Source organism: Neodiprion virginianus, chromosome 4 (genome assembly GCF_021901495.1).
Source record: "Neodiprion virginianus isolate iyNeoVirg1 chromosome 4, iyNeoVirg1.1, whole genome shotgun sequence".
NCBI lineage: Eukaryota > Metazoa > Arthropoda > Insecta > Hymenoptera > Diprionidae > Neodiprion > Neodiprion virginianus.
In genome coordinates this window covers 39,356,348-39,371,365 of record NC_060880.1, presented here as the reverse complement: position 1 = coordinate 39,371,365, position 15,018 = coordinate 39,356,348, and the positions used below count along the sequence as shown (strand labels likewise).

The window sequence follows — 15,018 nt, the reverse complement described above, 5'->3', positions numbered from 1 at the left end:
AACGGTAATTAAGCCCGAATACCAGTTGTCCAATGGCGAGACTGGCTATCGCTGTGATGGGCCTTGAATGTCTCAGAATCAATCCAAGGGTCCGTACATAGGTTCACCGCCACTTTTCCAAGTTGTTCGCGTAATCGGTTTGAAAAACAATTGCATGGGGGGGGGGGGGGGGGGAGAAGCCTTTCATTTTTTCGAATTCAACTTCCATGATTTACACGGCAAGTCACCAGTTGGAAACGAAACTTAAGACTCGTGACTTCCTTCTCTCGGCATTGTTTCACTTCATGGTCCCAAGTCCATTGCACCCATTCGACTTCGGATGATTCAGACATTTTTCACACCTTCGGTGCGAAGCTACTGTAAAAGAAGGAAAGGTGAAGATCCCATCGGTTGGAAATGAAACGGCTGGCCATAGCGGCCGAGTTGTTTTCCCCCAGAATTAACGGAAATAAGAAATATAGCGAGAGACAATTGGATGGGCAGCAATCTGGGTAGGTAGACGAGATATATGCGCCCCGAAGGTTGAGTGAGATGGTTGCAGCATCAGCCACACGTGTAGTAGTTACGCTCACGTCCACGATGAAAGCGCAGGCGAGAAGCACCGAAGCTAGTTGGTCCGTCTGTGAAGAAAGCCTCGACACAGGAGGCGAGCGGCAGGTTCCGAGGTGGAACCGAACCACGCGAGCTATTAACTTGTAAATTGCTTTTCAACTGCACCAGCGAACTCGAATGGAACGCATAAATATGAGAAATAATTCGCCCCCAGGTAAGGATTCTGGTAGCTGACAAGCTAATCACTTTGTATCATTAAACATTCTATGCAGTACGCTGGGGCTGCGTATCTTCGAGGGCTCCGGAATTCTCGGCTCCGATGCACGCATCCAGCAACCTGCACCATCTGCGACTCGAATCCAAGCTGTAGAACACTGTGTTCTTTTCAAACGGCCGTGATTATCGACTGACGAAAAACAAAGCTGAAGCAGCAGATTTCAGTGCAGAGTACTTGGCGATATCGAAACTGGAGGATGTGTCAACTTCGGAACGACTGAATGGCCGGTATTCGTCAAAACGCGTGATATCCACACCAGCTCTTCGCGTGATGTAAGCTGAAAGGTGGGCGAATAAATTTCTAACGCGCATAAATTTACCTACCAAGGAGTTATCGTCCAAGTCCGAGTACCCACGGTACAAGGATTATAAGATAGTATAAAGATAGGTCGATCTGTTATGTACGGTGATCCGCATATAAGTGTCAAAGGATGTAAATCCGGTGCTCGTGAGTTGAATTTTGAAGAAATCAAAAAGACGGAGAGAGACGACCGTGAATGATTATACGATCTGTATTTGCATCTGGTACATTATTCAGGCGGCGTTATTTACTCCTTCGCAAGCACGAGCAGTTGGTTGAGTTTGAGCTGACTAGTACATTACACACATTACGTGGTCGTCCAAGCTCGTGGCGTTATTATATCAGTCGCCAAAGTTGCCGAAGGATCGTTGTATCAGGTATGTTATCAAACCACGTCTGAGCAGCATCGTGTAAGAACAACCAGACAATGGGTCCCTTTTACTTCGATCAAACTTCAATCGGTGTTCGTAATTAACTATCAGCCTCGAGGACGCTGTGCAGTGGAGTCGTACTGGAAGTCGACCAAGACACTCGTTCTCTCGGTTCAACTTGATCCGCGACGATCATCGACGATCACGCACACGGCCTTGACTCGTGACATCGAGCCTCGGAACGAACAGGTTCGATTAGATTCCGCGTGGCAGCTTCGTCGTCGATGCCGGTGTATTCGGAAGAGTTATACCTCGAGGAGGTGGAACAGTACCGAACACCCTGACCGGCTTAGGCCGGGGGCGAGAGGCGAGATTTATTCCGGATCGGGAGCGGCCGTCATCTTATTCCACAAAGCCTTTAACACCTCTGAAGTGGAAGTGGAAGTGGAAGGAAGGCGCGTCGGTCCCGTCGCGTCGCAAACAATGCAGCCTGAACCAGGCAGTAACTATCAATTTTCCGTATATATACCGAGATGCAAGGTAGATAACCTTGAGAACCCTCCCGGCTACCTGAGCCAAGATAAACATCTTAGGAGTTGTCGCGAAATATACTCGCGCCGTCCAGCATCTGCCGTTTAAAAATGACAAGACGCCGTGTCATCTCTGGGGCGCGGTCTCCGAGCCGATCTTTGACTCTCTCCTCCTCCTCCTTTTCTTTATCATCTTCTTCACTCCATGCCCTCTCTCTTTCTCTTCTCTGCGCCTACCTGACATCTCGGTGGTTCTTTACATGCTCGATACGCGTCTCTCTCTCTCTGTCTCTCTCTCTCTCCATGCACCCAGTCGAACGTACGTGCTTTCGGATTTAAATATTTCAAGCACGCTCTGTCGATCCGTGTTACAAATGTTAAAACCACTATTTATGCCCTCTCTTCTCACCTCAAAACATTTTCACTTATACAGGGAGGTATGCCTGGGTGTTTTACCCGTTTCATATGCAACACCCGCGACTCGCATGCACTCGCGTTCGCACCTGTGATTCCTTGGCAAATGAAGTTCGTTAATTCAAGGTGATTTCAATTTTCCGCAAATCTCAAGGAGCCACATAAACGTTTGAAACCGATCAAAGTACACGTCAGGTTTATTTTTCGACGTTAGAAAACAGATAACGGATTAGAAATTAAATTAATTTACAAATTAGTACACATCAATCTTTTTACAACAAGAGCAAGTTCGGTAACACACAGTAGGTAAAAGTGGTGAGAGCTGAGTGCTGGAGAAGAAAGAGTGGGCGCCATTTTGAGAAGCTGGTTGAAGGTGATGAGAGTTGATCATAGTTCTCAAAAACTCTCTGCATCGACGTATAGTACTGCAGTATTAATGCGGGATGGAATAAAGGAGAGAAAAGAATATTCGTGCGTGTAAGAGGAACCGGCGGGAGCTCAGTGCAAACGGGTGTAAAAAAAGTGAAAATTTCCCAGCTGTTCATTCGGTATCTTGACCGGCATCAAAAATGGCGGCAATGGCCGGGTACGGCGCGGGGTTTCAACCCTTGCTATCTACCCCATCATCACACTGCACACGGGCATACGAATCGAGGATAGGTAGGTACCTACATGCGAAGGTGGAGGGTATGGTTGGGGAGCTTCAAGGCACGTATTGGAGGGTATGTATACCTGGTGTCCGCTTTGTTTTCCAGATCGCTATCAGGCTCTATTTTTCGGGGCGACACATCTGTGACCCGCCGTCCCGGCTCCCATGGTTGGTATAAAAATGATACATATTGTGCGAAAGGCACATGGACGTCGGTCCCTCCCTATTTCTCATGTCGCCGTTTCTCCATAACTCTCCTTTTCCACGTTGTGTGCAGCTATTGTTTGTCATCTCTGTTGCCAGTCGCGGTATTATTACATCGACAGAGGCACCGCTGCAGGAACTCGTGCGGTGCAGCTTTCGGACTGCACATGCATCCGGACATCGCGTCTACGTACATCTACCTACGTAGCTTGCTTAAACTCATACACGCAACGTCTCGTTTCAAGGGCCATTCAAACACTGGTACATACAACGATTTTAAGCTCATTTCACTATCGATTTATACCGAGACCCTTTCTCCTACTACAGTTCACCGACCACTCGGCGCGTGCACGATTCCTCGATGCAGCTCGTGGCTTGTGCTTAAATTGCTTCCTCGAGGGTTTCACATCATAGAGAATTTCCGGGTCTGCGGAATATTATCGGATCCGTCATTACGTGCAGGGTGTCAGCGACATCGGAGCATGGATTGAAAATGATCAAACCACTGTGTTACAAATCACGAACTGCCAAAGATTCCTCATCTTCTGTTCAGTGTTCTTTCGGAGACAGAGAGAATATCCATTTCATCCAGCGCATGGAACGCTTTCCAAATGGATGAACATCGTGCCTACATACGAGTACGAAAGCCAATCTAGTAAGCTAGACTTTTCCCCTGATTACATACTGTGGGTCTAGATCGATTTTCGCGTCACGATTACACGGAAGAGCATTTGAACGAGGATGCGCATCAATCATTGCTGTTGCAGTGACGCGTGCATGGATTACAGTTATGACGAGATTTGGAATGTTTGTACGAAGGCTTTGAAAGGGGGTGAAAATCACTGCTCAAGGTGGTAAATTTTTGATAAACCAATCCAGCCTGGCATCGAGAAGGAAGAGAAGAAGATATTATACACGCGAACCGATGTTGCGGGAGAGAGAGAGAGAAAAAGACCGGAAAAGAGAAAATTAACTCGGACAATGGCATCCCCGAAATGAGGGTGGTCGAAATTATAGGCTGCGTTGACGGAAGTTGCAGCACCCGCTATTTTAAATCGATATACATATTTCATCGATCCTCCGCAGTGCTCGTCTAAAATGGATGGGCCGATGGTCAATCTTCGCGTATTAGTCGAACCGCGTGTGAGCGGATGAGTGACGGGTGGGCGGGTCAGTTCGTCACCACCACGTCGAAATATTTGTGCTACATATTCGTTCCCCGTTCTCCAGTCAGCTGGCAAAGTGTGAGTTTCAGCCCTTGAAAACCGACGACTCGATAGATTGATATTCCCATCGAGGTAATCGATTGAGCGAGTTTCCATTCCCAGCTTACATAGCTTCGTGGAATCAAAAAAAAAAAAAAAAAAGAACCGTTCTTGCGAAGACGTGATAATGTCGTTGAAGATCGGTCAAAGCATCTCTTATCCATTCAGACACTCGAAGGTGCAACGAACTCGCTTTACGCCACTATCACGAGTACATGTACCAAGGAATTTTTGCACAGTGATGAATTGCCAATGTTTTCTTATGAGACACTCGTGACCCGAGTGATTCTGAATAACTTTAAATTCAAGTTTACAGATGTACGAGCGAGAATTGATGGAAGAAGAATAAAAAAAAAACCAACAAGGTACACATTGTCGATATACAAGCTTGACTGATGGTTGCATAAACCGGTCGCGAATCGGTTCTTTACCCCTGTTACGCGAAATGCATGTCATGTCCCATTCGTCTCTTCTTCGGTCGCGTTTATTAATCGCTTTTCAGACTTTACCAGTACAGTAGAAGTAGTCGTGAAATTACAACGAAGAAGGAACTCATTTCACAGAAGGGGATACAGTTCGTGGATCACACCGTCAATGCAAACGTGAAGTCGGGCGCGTTTGCGGTACCAGTTGAATTCTGGTAACCACCTTTCAACAGCTACCAAAACTGTGATATCGACTTTCCCGATTGTGTTTTAAAGGAAGGAAGTGGGGGAGGATAAGAAGGAGGGTCGAACATCGCGTGGTGCAATTCTACCCGCTTTGGCGCAGCACCTATCGAGCGAATCGGGTTCCTTGTGCACAGTTAGCGAATTCCATTCGAATCCCCGCAAGTAAGTATACGTGCCGAACGTTATCCTGCACGGCTTAATAATATCTGCGGTTCGGAAAGTTCTCGTACAACCGAAAGCCAGTGTTTCAATTTACCCAAGTTTCCCAAAGCTCTGATCTTGGCGCGTGACTATCGATCCTTGAAGCTTTTACCGAACCTTTTGCTAACTTTTCCCTCAAATTTCCGACAAGAAAGTCTTACCGACTAAGGATCTAGGCTTAGGTACTTACCAGGCGGCGTTTCGGCTTGATGAGTGGCCGGTTTTGTCCGTTCATCTTGTAGTAGAGACCGCAGGCATTGCACAGGTAGTGTCCCGTCCCGTCCCGTCGCCAAAGAGGAGTTGAGGTCGCCCCGCAGTTGACGCACTCGCGACCCTCTGGTCGAAACGACGCCGGGGAAAAGAAAAGATCTGGTTAATCGTCATGGGGGTCTTTCTTTTGTTTTATTTATTTATTACGTTTGTTTTTTCTTTTTTTTTTTTTTATATATCACCCGCCAGCATTCGCTGCCCGCAAACTTTCAAGAGAGGCCCAATCAAGTGTCCTCAACGATGATTATACGAAAGTGCTGAGAGCAGTGAATATAAACGCTTTGTACAAAACAGAATTCTTTTTTTTTTTTTTTTTGCACATTTTCCAACAAACTTCACTGTTTTTTACAAGAGCGGTGTTCTGACTTATCGGTGTATAATTGTTATACATACGTATATTATAATATTTGCGATCAAACGACAAAGTGTTCTACAGTATAAGCCTCAGTTATTTTATTGTTATTCTGTGTTTTTTCTCCCCTCTCTCTCTGACTACCTCCCTTGTTTTATTTTTTTTTTTTCTTCACTCTAGCTTACTTGTTTTATAATATTGTTAAAAAGCAGTCCCAGTAGCATGCAGACAGACATACCAAAAGCGATCACCAGAGCAAAGCGGCATCTTAGGCGTAGACAAATGGCGGGACAGGTGAGGTGCGTAGGTGGATCATTTGACGATTAGCGCAGGTACTCAAACACCGCGATTCAAATTTCGGAGTACATGGGTGTGATGTTTATTTATACAGGCGCTAGTAGTCGCAGGGTTACGTGACAAAATACCGTCATAACCCTGTGGGCGAATCAACGGACTCGTTCAAACTATACATGAGGTAAAGTGTGTGTGTGTGTGTGTATATATATATATATGTATAAAAATTGTCAAGGTCTGGAACGGAAAGGAACTCGGGAAGGTTTTTTAAAGATGACAAGATTATCATCTTTTCACGAATCTATCCATGTGTATTGAAAAAATAAAAAATAAACACGTTTCGTTTTTTTCACAAGTTTGGCTCAATTCCCTATCCAATCAAATTTATCTGCTAAACAATTCGATTCTAGCTATTTTCGAGTGTAGCTTGAAATATATCGAACGAACATACGCGCAAGAAAAATGGGTCTGAAAGCTCCTCCTATCGATATCTTGATTAATATTATACTCCGCGTTGTAGGTATATACCTACATATATTATACGGTTTCTTTTTTTTTTTTTTAATTGTTTTTAACCCGCGCCGTAATATCGTTCTTATAATTTTGACCGAGTTATGTATTTCGGAGCGAGGTATTACGGAGGCGAGGCTGTTGTACAACGGAGGGGTATAAAGCATACTATCGATCGTTGATTCGAATAATTGAGTATACCTTCTTCGTTTATGAGATGGGCGGACAGTTGGAGGAACCCCTACAAGAGCCGCATTGATATATCGTACAACCTAGCTGCAGGGCGTTAAAATAGTAACGCGTGAAAAATAACAGTTATCCTACCAGTCATTAACAACTCGAATGCGTCAAAATAATTCCCACAGAGGAAGAGAAAAAAAATATGAATAATAAGAGGAAGAAGAAGAAGAGGAAGAAGAAGAAGAAGAAGAAGAAGAAGAAGAACAAGAAGAAGAAGAAGAAGAAGAAGAGGAAGAAGTAACAGGTACGCGTGAACGACGTTATGGAATTCTCAAAACGCCCTGAGCTGCTCGCCGCTCCTGCCGTGTGTAATTTACACACTTCTGCACGGGTTCCTCGCCGTAATATGTATGTAATAATTCTCTCCTCGAGATGAGTATAATAAAATTGCAAAATATTTGCCACGCCGTTTTTTCCCCGCACTGACGACCGGCGAGTGAACCGAAATTGGCGTAACTTCCCGATCTTTGCATGAATTCTTCACTCACGAGGAACACCGAATGCTGTAAACCCCTTAAAATTAATATCAATTTTCCACTATACGCGTCTCAGTGTCTGGATTATGTGCACATCCTGTCCTTTATACAATCGATACTCGATTAGAAACAATTAATACCGAGATTACGCGTTTTCATTTATAAATTCAATTTTTAACCCCCTACGATGTATCGCCAAACGCTGAATACCTCGAAATCGATCTTGCTAAAGATCTAAATCTTCAATTCTACATCCTTTCCTCTGAGAAGTAGATTTTCAAACGGTAGGTATATATATATATATATATATATATATATATATATATATATATATATATATATATATATATATATATATATATATATATATATATATATATATATATATATATTCGAAGTGTGACAATCGTCGGCATTGTTAAATTTCTTTCTCATTTTATTTATTTATTTTTTTTTGTGTTCCCATTTTTTGACTTTTTTTAATCTCTCGTTTTCCTTCTTTTTCAGCACTACCTCGATCTTTCTTAGATACGTGGCGCGGTCTTCAAGCAGTTACAATATACTTGTGTTGTAAGTCACTTAATTAGCGGTCTTCTACATGGCGTGAAGTCAATCCCATTGTTCCTAGAAATATACGATTTTTACCGCGTCAGGTATAATGCCAGCCTAGTTACAATATATATTATATATATATATATACGTATACATCTCATACATAGGTATAAAATATATATATATATATTTTTTTTTTATATATATGTATGAGATGTATACGTGTAGGTATACATATACCTATAGAACGATTACCGCAATTGTGCGGTATCCGGCATTTTTAACGCGTTATTTTTTCTTCGTCTTGTAATCTTCTTATTATTCTTCTCTTCCTTAGTATCCCATTTTACTACACCGCACAATACACGCGCGTTTCACATTTTTTTCAATTACTATTTTTTTTTTTTTTTTTTTTTTTTTCCCTCTTTTAATACTTCCGGAAATCCGAGTAACTCAAAGAAAGTTAATACGAAACGAAGAAAAATCAAGATTCTACTAATTGTATACCTCAAATCTCATTTTTTGATTATAATTAACGGTTCGCAGATTCTTTGTAAGAAAATTTTATAATTATTATGTCGCGTAAAATTCTGTATTATTCGTGTATAAACGCGGCCGCGGAAAAAATTCGATTTCTAACGATGAAGAAAATTTTGCGTTTCCACTAGAAGAACGAAAAAAGTGAAACAAAAACACATACAAATACGTATATAAATATACGGTTTGAAATTTGCGTTGTGAAAAAACTGTAGCAACACCACATCAAAAAAAGTGCTTCATCGTGTCGTGCGCGTTCGTGGGTGCCACTCAAAAAACCAGTGAGCCAAAATACAAAGTCGTGTGCCCTCCATATAAATATATATATATACATATACATATATATATATATGTATGTATATATATATATATATATATTAATATGTATGTAATAACAAAGATAATAAGAAATGTAACGCAAGAGAATAAACGGAGAATGAAATAATGTTTCTCTTGAAATAAATAAATAAATAATAATAATAATATAATCGTAATGATAACAGTATAATAATAAAATTGACGGTACGCTTGTGGGTGAGCTAAAAAATATCGTTTTTCTGACTATTTTTCAAAATGTATGTAATACATCGTAATGGGACTCAAAATTGAGAATATACGGAATAAATTGTGATAAAAAAAAAAAAAAACCCATTGACAGCAAGCGTTAAAAATCGACCGCCACCGAAAGCTTATGAAAATGGAAAACAATGAAAGTGAAGTAAAAAGAATCGATACAACACAGGAAAATAATAAAACCGATACCCAAAACTATTATGAGAAGGTGAAAAATGTTTGTCCTACAGTGGTAGGAAGAGAGAAATAAAACCAAAAACTGACAAACACGATTATATCCAGAAACGAAATAGAGAAAAACCAATATGGCAGTATAAGTAAATCCCGAAAAGGAAGAAGAAACGAGTATTACGTATAGAAAATGAAAAGGAATAAACGAAAGAAAGAAGAAAAGAATGAAAGCCCATGATGATGGTAATAATAACAATAACAAAAATAATAATAATAATAATAAACAACGAAGAAGTAAAAAATAAAAAATCTCTGATAGAGTCCCGCTTACCGGCGGACGTTCTGGATTTGTTCCTTGGCTTTTGCTGCTGTTGCTGTTGCGACCCGGGTGAATTAGGCGTGTTCCCGTGCGAACCGAGAAGTTTAGCATCGGGACTAATTCCGGGTACGCCGGTAGTGGGATGATGACTCCCCGAGAATATAGTCGGCCCGTTGTGGGGATTGTGGGAGTGATGACCGGAGTACTGAAGGTGTTGATACATGTTGTAAGCAGCGGATGGATCGTACTGGGACGGTGCGGATGGATGATGGGATGTGGAATAGGAGTCCCGGGGTGAGGTAGCGCCCTGGTTTTGGTAATCCTGTTGCTGCTGCTGCTGTTGCTGCTGCTGCTGGTGGTTGACACCACCGGCCGCACCAGTCTGCTGCTGGTTAGCCTGATTGACAGACCCGGATGCAGATTGGTTATTACCTTCCCGCTGCTTCTGGACCTGCCCGGAGTTCCCCGATCCGTTGTGCTGATGGGGTGGCGATGAGGCGCCGTGGTGGTGACCCAGCATCACCGATGGCTTCACGTCGCAGGAACTTCCGGAAGTCGAGCCGAGGGCGTCCTGGTGGTGTATGAACGCCCCCATAACGGCGGCGTGGGCAACAGCCGCCTGGTACTCGCTGCTTCCGCCCCCGAGTCCGAGGGAGCTCGAGTTGTTGTTGTTGTTGTTGTTGCTGGTGTTGTTGTTGTTGTTGTTGTTGGAGCTCGAGGTCGTACTCGTCGTTATGCTGTCCGGCGTCGCGTCCTTCGGCGGCGTTGGCGGGAACGAGAAGAGGTGGTGACCGGAAGCCGCTCCGCCGTGACTCGTCAGGCTGCTCGACGTCGGCGGTAGCGACGAGCCCAACGGACTCTGGGGCTTGTCTTCGCCCGAACCCGACGTCGCTCCGGTCGACGCCGTCGTAGATGGAAAACCCCATGGTTTACTGTCCGCACTCGAACCCGACAACCAAGGGTGAAGTACCGAACTGTGGAAGTGCGGTCTGCACACTTGGCTACCACCTCCGTTCGTCACTCCGCCGCTCGACATTCTGCCTGCAATCAAGAAAAATCTATTATACCTGGAATACACGATCATCAGCGAGGATGTCACCATGTGGACATGAATTCGATGGGGTGGAATTACAATTCCGAAATTTTAAGGAAGGTAATCAAACTTTGACGAAACGTCAAACACTGTAATGTGGAACAACATTCATGTATTACGTCTAACCACCGATGCTTCCATCTAACCTCAATTCGATTTTCGGTCTTTTCAGATACGAAAATACGTTTCAAGAATTAGGACATCAATTTACATTTTTTCCGAGTCCATATTTTTGTTACGGATTGAAACTTTACAACAATTTTCCACCTTCTTAACGCCACAGTGCGATATACATCGTAGGCTACATTCGGTTAGTTGAACTCTGCACGCACGAGCTATTTCACGCACCTAATGAGAGACTTTGGTCTCACTTGTGCGCCGAACGACCGTTGCTTTTATCGCTTTAGTTCACCCAAGTCTGAAAATCTATTTTTTCGGAAGTCCGTTTAATAGCCGTCTTGGCCCCGATCGGGAATTAATAGGGACGCGTTGACATAGGACGCCACTCCAACTCCCTACCAAATCCTGGACATTTCAGAACCCCATGACGGGAAATTTCGGGGGGATCTTTTTCAGGTTCAAAGAGCACGTGAGCAGGTACCCATGAGAAAGCGTGCCGGACGTCGGTACCTACATCAGAGTTGGAAGTTGGAGTGTATAACTCATCGAGTGTACATCCGAGTACATCTTCCGCAATAAACCGACGGGAATACGATGGATAGCGATCTTTATTTAAGTTGTCATTTAATCGTGCAACGATGCTCGGCGAGTCGAGATTCAGATTACGAGTTTTCTGCCGAGAATTTCATCGATAACAGCGTACTTATAGGCAGTTAAAAAGTACGTGAGAAGAATTCGAAGTGACTTCCTGCAGACTTTGGTCTTCCGTCTCTTCCTCTTCTTCTTCTTCTTCGAGAATCAAATACGTCGCCAGTCGCGTACCATCACAACTATAATACACTGCCACAAATCATCGTACTGTATAACCTACGCCATAACTGTCCCCACATCCCGTGGAATATGTAATAATATATACGCTGGTACCTACGTCCAGCTCTAATGGTCTGTTACCGTAACTACCGCGAGTCAAGAGCCGGGCCCAAGGCTCTCCGAAAAGTTAGCTACAACACCGTGCAGTGACGACGATAATATAACCTGCAGCTGATTATTATCGGCGTATACGTATTGCTGCAGGTATACGGTGAACTAATAACGGTATCGTCTATTTTTCCCCTCGTCATTCCTTACTTTTTCCGTATTATTATCATCGTGGAATATATGCCTCGTCAAAGTTTCACGTAGCTGCGACGCAACGGAAACCGTGTCTCGACGTCTTTGACTAACCGAGTCGAAATTTAGCGCCTACATTTCACCCCACCAAGGTTTATATAAGCCTACTTTGAAGGAAACTGACCCTAGAAATTCTAAGTTGAACCTTCAACTCCTAAAAATTAAAATACCAGACCCTATTTTTCAATATCACCCGAAAATGAAGTATCGCATTTCAACTGTATTTATTCGACGTTATTACGAATACGAAAACCCTTTCAAGTGGTTGAATATAGAGGAAATGCGATTGAACTCATACAGTGTAAGCCAATTCCTATTTGTTGGGATTTTAATTTGATTTCGTACGTTTTAATCGTATTTTTTGTATTTCAATGGTAATCACTCAGAATCCATGGACCTTTATCATCGGGTTAGGATTTCGAGCGTTAAAGGAGGGTTTCGGGCAAGCAGGTTTAACCTTACCTCTCAAGGTTTAACGGAGGTTCTAAACAGACCCTACTTTCAGCATAAGCTTGGTTAATCGGAAAATTTCGGACATTTTTAGCGTCAAACTAGGGTTTGATATTGCATTGAAACAGAACCTACTTTACCATCTTTAAACCCTACGTAGAGCTTAACGAAGGCGTTAAATTTCGACTCGGATCTGCATGTGTTGTACCGATAATCGTAAAAATATGTAAACTACACAGAGTAATTGCACAGAGGCTTATTACGTTTCAATTCAATGCTGGCGTATTGGGATCCCACACTAACATCCTGCAGGATTTTAACGATGTGATGAGAAAATCGTCATTTCTAATCTTCGTTCCAATCTCTGCAAAAAAAAAAAAAGAAAGAAAACACCGTACAGACACCAAAGGTTTCAAAGAGACAAAATCATTTCGTCAGCTCAAAACAACTGGTGCAATAGTTTTAAATAGCGGTAGGTGAAAACTGGGTTCGAACGAGAAGCACGTTGCTAAAGAGAAAGAAGGAGATAGAAGTGAACCAGAAACCGGGATCGTTTGGAAGGGTGGAACAGTTTTTCCGTTAATCTTAGTTTGATTGCGAACTCGATGCGGAGTAGAGGATCACCTTCAATGGCGTCGTTAAAATCGCATTAAATTTCAATGCGAACGTTGGCGATTTAATTTCAGTGCTCCCCGCGTACATGGAACACCCCGCGGAGTTTCCAAAAGCTCTTAACTTTCATGCCGAGACAAATATTGACCCTGCAGATTCGCACCAAGCTCGGCTAAAATATATCTTCGGACACTCTGCATACAAGCGAGTTTCAGACGCTGCGCAGATCGCTGTGTCGGATTAACCCAACCTATGGAATATAATAATCGTTAGCTTGTAGTTAATGCAACATATTATTATTAGGTTATCCACACGGCTCGTATTAGCTGGGACGCGGTGAAGTTGGCTGAGCATCGTATCGATATATCGACTGCGTTTCTTGCCTCCTTCCTCGACAGCAGTCTGTGCTGGTACAGCACGCGGCCACCTTCAGGACATACGCTGATAACAAGACTGTTTTACCAACGGCGCTGAATTACGGACATTAATTTAGGCTCAAACCGCACCCTTCTATAATACACACACGTGTCCTACGGAGAGGACAGTTTGGGCGTTATACGCATATTATGCGCATTCGCGCCGTATTCCACCATGAAATTTCGCATGGATTTGCTAAATAAGGCACCAACCCCGATTCATCATATCCGTTATCTCCGGTCACCGCACCGTTTAATGTGAATAATATTTCTTTTGAAAACCAGTCCAGTTTTACACGCCTCTGCAGCGGTTGTTCCCCCCTCACCCGCCATTTCAGACCATTATTTTCAAAACTTTTTCGTCGTTTTGTTTCGCTCAAATGGTAAACGGAGTTAATCTATGGGTTACATTGTACATCAAGTTACAATATACACCGTACGCGTTTCGCAGAAAAAAGTCTGATAATCGTTATACTTTTTTATACATCGTTCAACGAACGGTATTCGAAATTACTTATATTTGATTCCAACGACTTGCACAAACTGATGTTTTACTTTTTCACCTCTTTTCTAGCATGTATACACAGTATATATGTATAAGTAAAATATTCCCAACGTTTTTGTTTGCAGACATATGTTGTTACATACATATGTATAGGCCAACTCCCGGCTATCGTTATCTGTACTATATTTTTGCCACGTGGCTTATCTTTACCGACGGATCGTACCTGGAAACGCATGAAAATCACGCGGCAAAATGGCGGCGTTGAGGCTTCTTTACGAGATTACCATCAATTTCGCAACTATTTTGACAAATCTTACAAATCGAATTTACAAATTGTATCGCGGTGCTACTGATCACCGGGAATGCATGGGATTTTTCCTTTCAGTTTAACGAGATCGTATAATAAAGCTATAACATGGCGATTTCTAGAGGTACCGGCAATCCTTCCCCACCCCCTTCTATAGCAGATGGTTTTGCACGGTTTGTGTGAATAGAAATGCGCGTTCGACCGTGTTTCGGTTACTGTTGCTGCATCAACGTTGCAACGGGTCTTCGATAATCGGTTACTCGCACTTTGCGATCGCACGGAAAGCGTATTGACCAGGAGTGCAGAGATCAAAGGACCAGGAGCTACTTTAAATAATTGCTCTCGCACCTCGTACTGAATAGACTGTGTGGCTCGTTTCATCCTGAATAATAGACGATACGCGTGTAGGTATATATAAAATACTTCTCTCGTGTAGAAATTCGCTTCCAACTAATACCTGTGTCTCTTATCCGTTGCATCAATCATTGCAGCACGTGCGAGAGATTTTTGTGGCGATATATACGCAACGCGACAATAGCTGTGTGAAATCGATTTTAATACCGAATTTTGACGTTGTCTGAATTGAATTAAACCGAATGGCGAATCTATGCGTGATG

At 43.0% G+C, this 15,018-nt stretch overlaps 1 protein-coding gene across 5 annotated transcripts in view; it reads right to left on the bottom strand.

The window, feature by feature from the left end:
• LOC124302320 (GATA-binding factor C-like) overlaps positions 1-15,018 on the bottom strand; it is a 63,227-nt gene that overhangs the window by 31,474 nt on the left and 16,735 nt on the right. For 2 of the 5 annotated variants that reach the window (XM_046758363.1, XM_046758364.1), the window contains exons 3-4: positions 9,741-10,769; positions 5,625-5,803 (exon numbers count right to left, since the gene is read on the bottom strand). In XM_046758363.1, the coding sequence (XP_046614319.1) occupies positions 5,625-5,803; positions 9,741-10,769 (1,208 nt within the window). The remainder of the gene's footprint in view (positions 1-5,624; positions 5,804-9,740; positions 10,770-15,018) is intronic. The other 3 variants (XM_046758366.1, XM_046758367.1, XM_046758368.1) reach the window with 3 other exon arrangements.